Source organism: Triturus cristatus, chromosome 3_1, assembly GCF_964204655.1.
Source record: "Triturus cristatus chromosome 3_1, aTriCri1.1, whole genome shotgun sequence".
Lineage (NCBI taxonomy): Eukaryota > Metazoa > Chordata > Amphibia > Caudata > Salamandridae > Triturus > Triturus cristatus.
Window position 1 is genome coordinate 501,001,494 of NC_140583.1, and position 14,272 is coordinate 501,015,765.

Below are 14,272 nucleotides of genomic sequence, written 5' to 3' on the forward strand. Positions count from 1 at the left end.
GGGGCATTCCTCTAGTCTATGTCAGCAAGAGCTCGAAAAAGAGTTGGCGGGAGAGAACAAGACAACAAGTGGTGAAGGAGAAAACAGGGTAAAACCGCCTGAAAGCTGAACATTAGTCGCCTGTTAGAGAAAGATAGCTGGGTGCTTAATTTGAGACAGTGGTTGCCAGCGGGAGACCTTTTTGGGGACCAGCACTCAGACATTTACAGAAAGGAAGAGAGAGAAAAACATACAAAATGAAAAGACGAAGGAACAGAAAGATGGAAATCCATTATAATCGGAGAGAGAAGGAACCTGCAAAAGCAAGACAAAAGAGGCAGGGAATGTCTGGTAGTGGATTAATGAGGCATGAGAGGGAATAAAGACTATGCAGCCTTGGTATTGGGTGTGCTAACATTTAATTGCACTAGCTGTGGGCTTCTGAGCAGAGCTTTGTCACCGGCCCTCATTCTTTTAAAAACTTAAGCACTGAGTAGGCTAAATTTATAGGGCAACTGGTAGGCATTGACTAGTTCGGGGGTATTGTACTCCTTGGAGGGGGCTCAGGCTACATTTGACCACCCGTGAGGTAAAATGTAGAGATCCTAATTATGTTTCCGATACTACAGTGGAAGTTATTTAAGTTTAGGGAGAAAAGAGGGGTTCTAGACAATCTCCGTTCCTTGCTAAGGGGAGGATACTTACAGCTATTTAGATGGGTGCTTGGTTTAAATTTAGCTTGATTTGAAATAGCCTTTGGATGGGAGTATGGCGGGGAAGAGTTATTAGACTTGTTGAAGATAGAATGTTTCTTAACAGCTTTATAATACCTGTGGGACATGGTTTTTAATTTACACAGCATCATGACATTCAAATCTGCTTTGCATAGCATCATGGCATTCCAATCTGTAAACCATATGGTTATGTAGCAAGTGGGAGGGAAACTCACTAAGGGGCCAAATACAACCATTGTAATTGAACATCATCTGATATTCAGTGGAAGCTTGTCTCATCGAACATACTGGGACTGGATATATATCTCAAAAGATACAGGGTGCACGCTTACCGTAAGCAGCAAGGATTAAAAATTGCTATGCTGCATTGGATGCACTTGCTGCAGCCGGAGGTCGATGAATGAATGAACTACTCTATGGGGGATCACTGTTGGTGTTCCATTCCAAAAACAGTGATTGTCCCTGACTCTTGAGGAAGATATTTCATAGTTGTGGGCCTCCTACATTGTATTGAAACTTACTTAGTGAACATTTATGCAACAAATATTGACAACACTTTGTTTTTGGGGAAATAATGCTGACATCTTCTTATCGGGGTACAAGGTTCATTTGGGTAGGTAACCTCAACTCTGTCCGAAATGGGCACCTTGATAAATCCCATCTCCACAAAGATGGGACGAAGCCTGGGCATTGAAACTGCACTGGAAAATATAATCAGTGAGACAGATTTATTAGATTTATTGAGCAATAGCACCCAACTGACAAAATCTATTCATATTACTCCCACAATCATCACACCCACAGTAAAACTGAATATATTTTAATGAAAGTAGAAGATTATGTTGGATTTATTGAAACAGTATACTTAAATAGGTTCCTTTCTGACTACTAGTCGGTGGTCCTCACATTAATTCAGATAAAGGCTTTATTGAAAAGGCCATTCAAGGGACTTAGAGCCATAGCACAGACTTAACCAACCATTTGTCCCAAGGAGAAAATAGTACACTACACAGTTTTTCCGACATCATCAACAAAGGGCAGGGTGCAGGGCACTGGAATGGTAGGCTTATAAGGTAACACTTAGGGGGAAGTGCATATCACAAATCACTGAGGTTAGGATGCCATTGAAAAACACACTTCAAGACATGGAGTCTGCAAATTTGGGCATTTCGAGGGAGGTGGTGCTTAACTAAGCTAAAATACAATATTTGATAGACACCAGGAGACAACCCAAGGACACTTGGCCTTAATTAGACAAATATACTCTTACCCACTATAGACAGAGACTTTATAGAGCAGGACTATTCAGCCAATCCATCAAATAGTATTTGGAGAGCGCTGCTGATCATCCCTGAGGGTATCTAGGCGCTTGAGAGGGAGGGAAGCTTCTGCGTGAGATCAGTTATTTGAAGAGTCAGGTCTTTAGGTCCTTCCTGAAGGAGGGTGGAGGAAGTATGGAGGTGGAGAAGGAGGCCATTCCAGGAATTGGTCACCTATTGAAAATAGAGAAACCCCACACACATATACTAAGACTACACCAGGAAGGGGGTTCTAAAAAAACTTACCAACACCTGGCAAATGATTATACAAAGACCTACAAAATACCATCAGAAGTTTTTATAATACTTAATCTAGTTAAAACTACCAGAGTTGTTGTACAAACATCAAGACAGTCTAGAAGCTCTCCTAAACAAAGACAACATTGTGGTAGCATTCTGTAGGATCTAAAAGAATAAAACTCCAGGGTAAGACAGTATACCAACCAACCTATCCCAATTAGTACTTGACTCAATCCTATACCACTTATTAACCTTTATTGAGAAAGTATGTGAGTTGGGAAAACTGCCTCTTTCCTTGAGAGAAGCACTGATCACATAAATCCCCAAAGGAGGCAAAGATATAACATAACTATGATTGTTTTGCCCCTCGTTCGTGTTGAATATAGATGTGAAACTGCTTGGTAAACCAAATAATAGCAGTGATATGCTCTCCCTTTCATGAGAACACATCCACTGTATTGCAGGCAGCAGAACAATGCACAACAGCAGAGATTAATATATGTTATGCACACACTGATGGAATAAAAAGAAGAGGACACTCTATTGGCATTATATATACAGCATAACGTTCATAGGGTATGCTGATAATATACCTGGCTTATCATGGAAAAAGTTTAGTTTTGGTTTAAATTCCTTTGATAGGTTTAATCATACTACAGAGAAGCGACAGCGAGGGTATGCACAGAGAGATGGATAACCGCTACCTGGACCCTTTGGCAAGGTATACTGCAAGGCTGCTCCTTATCTCTTATCTACCATGTTGCTTGCACTTTCCATGGAGCCTCCGTCCTTTAAACTACAAACATCGATGGTGCAAAGGCATATAAAGATCGGGCCAACAAAACATACTGTGCCGCTCTACATAGAAGACACATTGTTTTAGTTAAAATATCCAATGCATCCTGTCCTACTTCCCCTTACTGAACTGGACAAATATGAGAAAGTTTCTGGATTAAAAACAAACTGGGGTAAGTCTAAGCTATTTCCTTTAGGTGGATTCAAGGACCTGAAGGCATGCTCTTCCGGATCTGGGGACAAATTTGGAAACTAAACATGCTATATACTTGAGAATACAAGTTACAAATAAGGTAAAAGCCCAATAAATGCTTAATATGTGGGGGGTACTTACAGGGCTCACACACTCCGTGGAATTTCAGAGGACACTTCCTCCATCAATCATGGGAAGAATATTACTTATGAAAATAGTGTTCCTCCCGCAGTGTCTGTATATGTTGCAGAACTCTATGTGCCCTATGCCATTTTGCCTGTTCTGTATATTGGATGGAATAAAGGGTTTCTACATCTAGGTGGGAAAACATAGCCATGTTGATTGGAAAACCTGAAACATCCTGGTATATAATGGAGCAACACAACTACAGCACACAGTGCATTCGTTCAATAATAGTAAAAACTGGAAGAAGAATCTCCTGGCTGGGATGCATCACCTAATGCCCTGAAGAGCATACGTGAGGGAAATAATGAACCAAAAGATTATACCCAGCTAATGGGAGAAAGCGGTCAAGTCTGTCCTTAAGAGACCCCCCCTTTTATTAAATTTTGATACCCTGTTGTGGTCAGTTATGCACGTCCACTTCAAGTCAAGTTTTATTACAAGTTTTGGATCTCCTAAGATGTCCAAAGAAACAACACAATACAATTAATTCATATTAATACAATTTCATAAAACTTTAAAAACATTTTCATATTTTAAAACAATACATTTCATTTCACTGGTGAAAATAGCTATTGTCGGGCTTCATCAAAAGAACACGTAATATATTTTAAAAATAGTGGTTTCAAAAATCAACAACTAGGGCAGTGCTGGACATATTAACAATTATATGGTTGAAATCTTGGATACCATTATTACATAAATCACAAATTCTATCTATAGCTAGTATTTTTGCCAGGCATGCATTATATCTTTCAATGGTAAAATATTAATTCTTAGAAGAAAAAACAAATGTCTGATTCCATGGTTCAAAGTCCAGATTAGAAATGGTTGAGGTCTACTCTGAGTTGGAGAGACTGCAACAACATTAAGCATATCCATTAAGCATATCCTTTCATAAACAGTAGGCAATATGGTGCCCACAACACATATTCATTTTTTCAGCAGACTTTTTTATTGCATTGAAGACAAGATCTTTAAACATTCTGTTGAATGTCAAACATCCCCAATGCATAAGACAAATTTCCACCCAAAATAATATCATCCCAATTCCTAGAGAATTTTTTTTTTCAAAGCATAAGATTCCTTAGAGTATTCTTTTCACTATTCAGCCAAAGGGGGCCCCAACGAATCAAGGTCCCAGCTGTCTGCAAAAAGGCACTTACCAGGCCACATTCTAATCTAAAGGCTTGGGTAGCTGTGCGGGTATTCAGAATACACATTTGACCCTCAATTTTACCCATGAAGGCCCATTTCTCTTCCATGATTATTTCCATGGCATATAAAAGGGTTGAAGGTACCTTCATGCGATGCACTGAGATCATATGTTCAAAGTATCTGCGGCCTAAAGAATTATTGATCGGTCCAAGTCCATTAGCATGGCAAATCCACGTACTCGAAAGATCTTGTACATTATCATTTTCACTCAAGGAACAGGAAAAAATATAACGGAAATATGGGTACTTTTTCATTACCTCCAAGGTCTCATTGCCTAATTTCCACTTGAATTTAATTTCCTTCCTATACAGTTTAGCTTTAAAATGACAACTTTACTTTTTATGGTATTCATTGTTAAAGAAAGAAAACTTGCAAACTGTTCGAAGACCCATCAAACGGTTTTAAAGACTCTTGGGAGTAAGGTTTAATATAACAATATCGTCCGCATATAATGAACAGGACAGAAAATGATCCCCTATATTAGGTGCTTCCCCCTTGCACTCAGAAATAGCCCACACCAAGACCTATATATAGGGAAAATAATGAAAGAGCCGACATGCAATCCTGTTTGAGGCCATTATTAATAGGAATTCTAGAAGAGCCTTACCACCACCCAGGAGTACCTGGCACCATGTGCAATGGTACAAAGCTATAACATTTTTAAAAAGAATCTCAGGTATACCTAGGTTGGACAATCATTTTTTTTCAAAGCAACAGTCTGTCTAGCCGATCAATTGCTGTGGAAAAGGCAATGAAAGCGACATAAGCAAATTGACCACTGTTAATGACATATTTTTCCAAGATTAACTGTAACATAGCAATATTGTCCTGTGTACAATATTTTTTTTTAAACTGACTTGTTCCATGGAAATTAAGATTTTCTCATCAACCAAATCCTTCAAACGTTCCTGCATACTTTTAGCAAATATCTTTCCGAACTAATCGAGTAGCGTGATTGAACTGCCATCCGTGGGATTGGAGGCATACAGGCTATTATATAATTAATCCAATCAGATTTTTAATTGACATAGGCACCGATTTCACTCTTTTACCACAAACAACAGTTATCATTTTCCTGAATTTTTTAACATCTTTTGAGATTGCAGCCTCTTTTAACTTAACCCACTTGAGATCACAAGACAATTTCTTATCAGCAGCTTTCAGTAGTACAGGAACTGCCTTCTACTTAAGCTGTTTATCTCCCTATTTAGAAGTTGTACACACAGTGACTTTATGCTAGAGAGCTTGTTACTATGTAGGGGATCTGGCGAGCCCCACATGGACTTCATAGGCCCTTCAAATTCACTAGGGGAAATAGAATAGCGAAATTGTACTTTCTCAGTAAATATTTGAAGTATATCTTATAATACTGTTATTTTCTTGTAATTCCAATGAGGTCTGCTGTTGGCCCTATTAGACAAAACAACATCCCCCTTGATATTCCAAGCCCTGAGTCCCACTTTTGGAAAGTCAATACAAAATGAAAGTAGCTTATGATCACTCAAATCGGAATCAATTACACTTAAATCATAGAGTGTACTGAAAAAATAAAACAGACAATCACATAATCTATGAGGGAAGGACCCCAGGTGAAAATAAGGGTATGTTTTCACGAAACATCTTTTTCCATTCTGTCATTCACTAACAAGCATTCGTTCTGTCTCAAAAGCACACCCTCATTTGTCCAATTTAATTTGACCTTAGTACAGCTGGTGGATTATTAAATGCTTCCTCCCTTTCACTATCTGCATAAACATTTAGAGACTCATTAGATATTTTCACATTAATATCCCCACCCAAAACTAAATTTTGACAATTTTCAGATTCGCTGATCTGGTAGAGAAAAGAAAACACAATTGTGATCAGGAGGGTATGAGAGGAACCTGGGGGGATGTAAGCATTTGCCAGGAGCATAAACCGGTCACTACATTCCTGACCGGAGTCCCTCTAGAGCTTTACACACTGAACTAAATTTGAAAGATGTGTAAATCTACTGTATGACCAAAAGTATATAGTTGACGGTAGAATTTAAATCCCCAATCCCTTGACTTCTGTGATAGGGAGTGGATGGACAACTGAGCACATAAAGATTCTTAAGCTGAAACTCAGTAGATAACCATGCTCCCTGAATACAGATTATATCTGCATTAAGACTGTTCAGCCGATCAAAGTTTTCATTACAAAAATAAAGGCCAGCTGTATTGCAGGAATATACTCGTAATCTACTGTTAAATTAATTGTTTTCGTGAGTATCCAGAACTTATTAAGGGCACCAGCCAACCAATTCCATTGACTAACATCATCACTAGAACACCTCCTGACTTTATTACCCTGACCTAAGAAGGATATGCTTCTACCCCGCACCTCCAATGACACCCACCATATTTTTTGTCTGCCCTTCCAAGTCATCACTACTATTTTCATCTACTTCCCCGCAGAACTCTGTCACAATACAGTTCTGCAGACCACTATTAAACCTTCCCTTTCCCGGTATAAAGGGGATAATATCAGTACAATGACAGAAGAAATAGTCAGTTTTGCAAAATTAATAACTGCTACCCAAGCCAAGCCATTCTTACAGCTTTGGGGGCCTGGACTAGTATGAGCTGTCACCGTTGTAGGAGTGTGATGGTAAGTAGGTGTGTTGGTACTGTTATTGACAGTGGTTTCAGGGGAAATGGGTGGTGCAAGCTATAGTAGACTCCTGACAAGGGTCCTGGCACTTATTATTTTACTAGTTAGGCACTGTGTAACCTGAATAAAGCATTTACTACTTCCTATGTATATGGACGCTGACCCATCTACGTTAGGACGCTTCCTCAACTCAACAATTGGTTTGTGCCTTCTGCTGCTGGCAGTGGGAGGAATTGTTTCTCATTTTTAGGGTTGTCAAACAGAGACTAAAATCATATCAGTCCACCTTGTGTAGGCTAGTCGAGCCTTATTTTATTCCATATGTGAAGGTTGATTTTTTTTATTCTGAATTTACTTTTCCTCTTCATACATTTTCAAATTAAGGTAGCTTATATTTCATTGAATTTTATGAGATGATGGAAGTTATCACCTTTTTTTAATTTTATTTTTTTAAAGTTTTTCTTGTGAGTATCAGGAGATTTTCCAGAAAATTGCATTTTGGCAACTTGGTAGGCACCAGTATTGAGAATCTTAAGTGTGGGATCATTTGACTCCTCTTCTCCAACTTGTTTCTTCTACAACTTGACATGAACTTGCTACCTCGTATGCTGACTGATAGTGCTTTGCTAGAGGGCTTCATAAAAGGCAAGTCTCATTAGGCTCACATTGGGTTAAGCATGGAAATACAACTTCTGAGGGATACTTAAAATATCCCACTAGGTTGACACTCATTGGCACGTTCACCCTATGTATTTCTCACAAAGACATCTGCAATTGAAATAAGAAGTCACATTCGTTGAATTCCACACACTTGTCTTATCATGCTGCACTTCTTCTGTAAACCCACATTAACAAGTTGTTAAATATATGTAACGTTGCAATGTTCTCCAATAGGTGGAGATTTCCTTACCTTTTTACGTAATGAGGGGGCTCAGACGAAGACGAAGGAGCTGATTAGAATGACAGAGAATGCCGCAGCAGGAATGGAATATTTAGAAAGCAAACACTGCATTCACAGGTGAGCAATATTGCTATTATTCAAGACTATATCTCAAGGAGTTCAGGGTGGCTTACCAACACCATGGGTATAGCACTGTCATGATTTCTTGCAAACAGGTTGCCATTTACAAAGTTCTCAGAGGAATATGAGCATTGAATGTAGCAAGCCACTAAATGCGGCCTCTTTACCTACCTCATTTAGCAAGGACGGTTTTGCAAAGACCCTAAGAACAAAGCAAGAGTCCAACGTTAACATCATTATCTTTTCTGGATTCTGGCAACATGGATAGCAATGGCAAAGCCAATAGATCCCACCTGAAAATTCTCTTGACTTTGCTTGTCTTTTCTTCTGCATGGCAAGTGTGCATAAACACTGGAAGCTGCCATTTTGTCTTGAATTAATGTTTTATGCTTTCAGAAAATCCATTGAAAGAAGGCAGCGGCAGTTGCATGCACACACTCAGAGGTCATCTTTCAAAGGATCTCCTCAAAACCTAACAAAAGTAATTCAAAGATGGCCACTGCATGCGGGTGCACATGCAGTCATGCAAACAACATCTTGGAATGGTTACAAAATCATTTTAAGATGGCTGCCCAGCAGAGACGTTTTAATGCACGGGCAAAGTGGGCCCTGGGCCCCAACATTGCTGTGGTCCTATGATAGCGCCAACCCTGTTCTGCAGTCTTTCCCTGATGATCTTGAATAATTCTTAAACTGCTTGTTTTAAATACCGTTTTCCTTTAATTTATTTTTAATGTGGGTGCTGTGGGCGAGTCTTTTACAGACATTTTGCAGAGAAATGTTGTGTTTATGTATTATGCTGCATCCCTAAAAAAAATCTTTTAGTTCAAAATAGGACCTCTCATAAGAGAAATGGGAGGGTGTCACAGAGATTATTTGCAGTGATACCAGTGCGCTGCTGCTGTGTTACAATATGGTCACAATCCCTGAATATAAGATATAAACACATTTAAAATTTGGACGAGTGCGCATGTGCACTCAGTGACCTGGCCAAAGACGGCTTGAAAGATCTGACATTTGATTATAAATTAAAAGCTGTTCTGAATAGGGTCCCCAAAATACGTTTGGCCCAGGGCCCAAAAAGTCCTTAAGATGTCCCTGGCTGCCCACCAATAAAGCAGCAGATGGTGCCCAAAGCGCAAGGTGTTTAGCGTCTAGTGGGCCTTGGTAGCCGTTGGTGACAGGTACAGATATGGAGGGAGAGAACATAGTACCTTATATGCACTGCCATGCAAGGTCTGGAGTCAGCAGTGGAGGGATACATGCCATTTACTTTAAACATGGTGAGACCAAAATGCTCTTTGGGTGGGACAAACAAAGAATAGGGTGAAAACAAAGGCACCTAAAAAGGAGCAAGAAAGTGAGATAGACAAAAAAAGCCATCAAATCATGAGTAAGATGCTGAACCAAAGCCAATACCATTGTATTGTTCACATAAATCTTCGACAACCGACTGCTAAATCTGACTGTAGGTGAGATCTAAAAGGAGATTTGCGGCTTCTCAGAGTTCTTTCACTACACTCCGAAGCCTCAGGTATTCTGATGGGCATGTCTCCATATGGAGACCAATGTGTACTGTGTCTTGAACTTTGTATGTGTTCATCTTAGTTGTTGACATTACGACTCCGCCAGAAACATTATCAGAAGGGGGTATCAATGTTAATTAATTAAGTAGGGATAGTATAGTGGATTGACTGGTTTCTTTATAAGCTAGCTGAGGGTAGTTTAGGTTATTTTGCTTGATGTTTGAAATGTGAACCTAAATTCAGTCAGTCCTGTACTGGACAAGTCGGCTGCTACCACTTTACTGACTGATTCATCGTGAGGCATACAGAGAGGTGTGTGCTTGCCTGGCCTGCCCTTGTTCCAGTCCGCCAAAGGGAGGCAAGCCCATGGGGGTGTGGTGGTACTCGACGAGAACTTATGTAGCACTGGCACCACTGTTCTCTTATCGGTGGTAGCAGGGCCATTATTAAAATTAAAAAAAATATGTATGCAGCAGTCACAGCTTCAGTCAACTCTTATCATGAAAGAAAGGGCCTCAATGAAGTCTTGGGTGTTCTAAAAATGAGTATTGGCATTGAGCCCTTGCAAACACCTGCCCAAAATAAGCCCTGGAATTGTGTCATACAAAGAATTAATATAAGAAGTGTATGACCTATAAACATTGACTGCTGTTGATCATGCAGAGCCTGTTGACAAGCATTTTATAGGAAAAGGAGATACGGGAACTTGAATCCGGGTACTTTACCTCCAACCAGGTAGCAATCCTTAGCTGAATCAGGGTTAAGATGTCCGAATTTGAAGTAGCAGCCCACAGAGAGACACTATATCTAGGTAAAGATGCCCGAGCCCGCCAATATGGCGAAGGAGACCGAGACGGGAAGACCCGAGCAGGACTCAAAAAGCCGTGGGCAAATGACTATATCAGCAAGTTGCGGGTACGCACCGATGCCACAGCCATAGGACAGAAGGCTGTACAAACAGAAATGATGGCTTTCTATTCCTCGCTTTATGCTGCGCACCAAAATGAGGCACACCCCAATTTGATCTCTTCCTTTGACTGAATTGAACTGGTCTGGCTTAGCGGTAACCACCGTAAGTACCTGGACGAGCCATTCTCTGAGGAGGAGGTGTTTGGTGTGATCCAAGCGATGCCCGGGGACAAGGCTCCTGGACTGGACGGACTTACATCCACATTTTAGAAGGAGTTTGCGCCACTCCTTGTACCCCATCTCCTCAACATGTATGAGGAGGCACTTGAGCAGGGATTTCTCCCCCCTCCTGCGAGGCACTGATCATGATTGTGCTAAGACTGCGGATAAACGGAGAGATCTCACCCCCCCATCAAAGTGGCGCGTGGTATGAGGCAGGGTAGCCTGTTGTCACCTCTACTTTTCGCCGTGGTTATAGAGCCACTTGCTGCCAGATTACGGCAACATCATGCGCACCATGGCCTTAATTTCACACCACAGGTGATCCTGGTGTCACTGGATGACGTAACCCTGTATGTCAACCACCCAGCGACAAACCTGGACCCACTCATCCGTGAAATCCCTAGGTTCGGCGGCCTCTCGGGCGTCATGAGCAACTGGGGGAAGTCCATGCTCTTTCAGCTGACTGCAGCCACTGACGAGTTCCGGTTGGAGTTTCCACTCAACTGGGCAGACTCCCCATGAAATATCTGGGCATATGGATCAGTCGGGACCCTGACGAGCTCTTGCGCTGCAATTATAGTAAACTGATGGAATGGCTAGAGGGACGGCGGCACTGGTGGAGGTCGCTCCCGCTGTCTCTGGCTGGCTAGATTGTCATCGCCAAGATGGTAGCACTGCCCAAGTTTTTATATGTTTTTATCAACCTCCCGCTACCCCTCATTACAGAATTCAAGAAAAGACTCCGATCGAATCTGATATCCCTTGTTTGGGCAGGCAGACAGCCGCAAATCTCATGGGAGATACTCACTCTTTCGTTCGAGCAAGGGGGACTAGGCGCTCCTGACATGGAACTGTACTACAACTGCGAGCAGGCCCAGCTTGGGTTCAATTGGCACTTTCCCACCCCAGTTATGGCGCATACCGCCCCAGAGAGTGACCGGGCGGACACGGTTCTACTGCATATGGTACTGTTTCTGCAGCAACACCGCCCTAGGCCCGGAATCAATATGGTAGGCTGCACTATTTGGGCATGGCAGGAGCTACGAAGCAGGGCACGACTAGACACCCTCTGTGCCACTCACTTGACATCAAGCATTTCCTTTCACGCTGAAGCACGGACCTGTAGACGACTACGGAAGCTATCCCTTCACATGCTAGGTTGTGCATTCCCTGATGGCGTGTTTATTAGGTTGGACAAGGGACTGGGGGATGACCATACGGGCCTGATGGACAGATTGACCTATTTCCAGCTCAGAGCCAGTGTGCATACGAATGTCGACTCTCTCGGTGTATCGATGAAAGTTAATACGCTTGTGACGTAAGAGTTAAATAACACACTATAAAGTTTGATAACCCGAGTGAGTAAAACGCTAACTGGTGCGGTGTCCATAGATGATGTGTCGGTCATGTTGGGTGGCGGCGTAAGCGGACGGAGTAAATTAGTACGCTTGTGGCGTGAGAGTTAAAAAACGGACTATAAAGTTTGTGGACCCGCGTGGGTGGATAGTGAAACGCTAACAGCGCATTTGTTAGCGTTTTACTCTCCACCCACGCGGGTTAAAAAACGTTATAGTCCGTTATTTAACTCTTACGTCACAAGCGTATTAACTTTCATCGATACACCGAGAGTCAACATTTGTATGCACACTGAAGGCATCGCGCATTAAGAACAAGTAAGCGACCTATTTATTATAATTTAACACTTATAATTTAACACTTCAACATAGTATCCAAACCGGGATACCAAGTTACATTTTTTGTTACAGACTTCAAACGATTGCCTGAAAATGTGAATCCATAATCGAGATGATCGTTTTGTAAGTAACCTTGACGAGCAGCACTCGTTGATATAAGTGTGTCGCGTGCTTTGCATGTTAAAACTAACAGCGCCAGGGAAATGTACACCCTGCGTTGATACAAACTCCACACGAGTTACTTATTCGTTCGAATTCTAGAATACGGGCTCACTTTATTAACACTCACGTACCAAACGCTTATTATCACGAGCAGTTTCATCCAACCGTTTACCTATTCAATATTACCGATCTAACACGACTTATTAATTGTCCCGTACCGCTCACACAGACCATTTAAGAGTTCACCTTTTACACGTGAAAACAACACATTAGCAGAACCGTGCGGAGAGCCACATAATTCCTCCCACTAAACACACTGCTAACATCCCAACCTCCACCTTAATATTGCCACCGAGCGTCGTCCTTACTTTTGGACTGAAAGAAATAATGACCACCTTCGGAAAGTATGTTATATTTTTAATGATTAATTTTTATAAAGACATTATTGTTTCCTCATTATACTGTTGCATTACAGATTTGTCCCTGATGAAGGGTTATTCCAACCCGAAATGCATTGGACAGGACAAAAACCAAATGAATGCTTAAATCTTCAAAGATAAGTGAATAAAACTTACTCTCAGAAGAAACATTTTCCTGACTACCTCTTATTTTGAAGAACCAGCTAAACTTGTTCAAAAATTGATACAAAGACCTCCACCAGGAGACCTACTTAGCGCCCAGGGGGACACATCCACACAGTGTTGTGCTGCTTTCTTCATTTCATTGACGTTCTTGACCGTCAGGTCGCCCCAGGAGCACTGTAGTGTCCTAGCATGGACACGTTCTAGTGTTCACATGTGTAAGTCATACACTTTACACCCACCCACCACCTACGTCACTGGGTCAGGTGACTAGGCTAATAAAAGGGCCGAGCGCACGTGCTCGTGGCCAGTTAACCCACTATCCAAGCAAGTGTCCTGTGTCCGTCATTCCCAGCATGAGGGCCTAGGGCCCCAACATTACATTGGCGACGAGAGTTGTGAGCCCCAGCGTGCCGCAGCAGCCCTTCTGTTCGTGAGGGGGAGAGGAGTGCTCCCACTGAGGTCACCCCCCCCTCTGCAAGAAGGCGCGACGCGCCGAGAAGCCGGCAAGGCGAGGCGGAGCCCGCAGCATGCCCCGCGGTGCCCGGGAGCCCACCCCGCACCGCCGCGACGACCTGCGGGCGGTCGCTGTGCCCCAAAGTAATGTAGAGGAAGTCGGGTGCCCACCCCGACCCCGTCGAACCAGCCACAGTGCCGGGTGGTGAGGAGCGTGTCCGGTGGTGACCAGCAAACCGATTGGAGCCCACCCGCATCGGCCGCGACCTGCCCGGTGAAGGAGGAGACACCCGCCGAGCGGAGCCCACCCGCATCGGCGGCGACCCCCGCAAGAGGTGTGGTCCACGCGGTGCCCACCCGCATCACGAGGAAGCCCAGCCGGGCAGAAGGTGAGCCTGAGAAATAA

General features: G+C 42.4%; 1 protein-coding gene across 3 annotated transcripts in view; it reads left to right on the forward strand.

Annotated features, from left to right (window-relative positions):
• FES (FES proto-oncogene, tyrosine kinase) overlaps positions 1 to 14,272 on the forward strand; it is a 580,113-nt gene that overhangs the window by 533,343 nt on the left and 32,498 nt on the right. For all 3 annotated transcript variants that reach the window (XM_085644363.1, XM_085644367.1, XM_085644366.1), the window contains exon 17: positions 8,190 to 8,313. In XM_085644363.1, the coding sequence (XP_085500489.1) occupies positions 8,190 to 8,313 (124 nt within the window). The remainder of the gene's footprint in view (positions 1 to 8,189; positions 8,314 to 14,272) is intronic.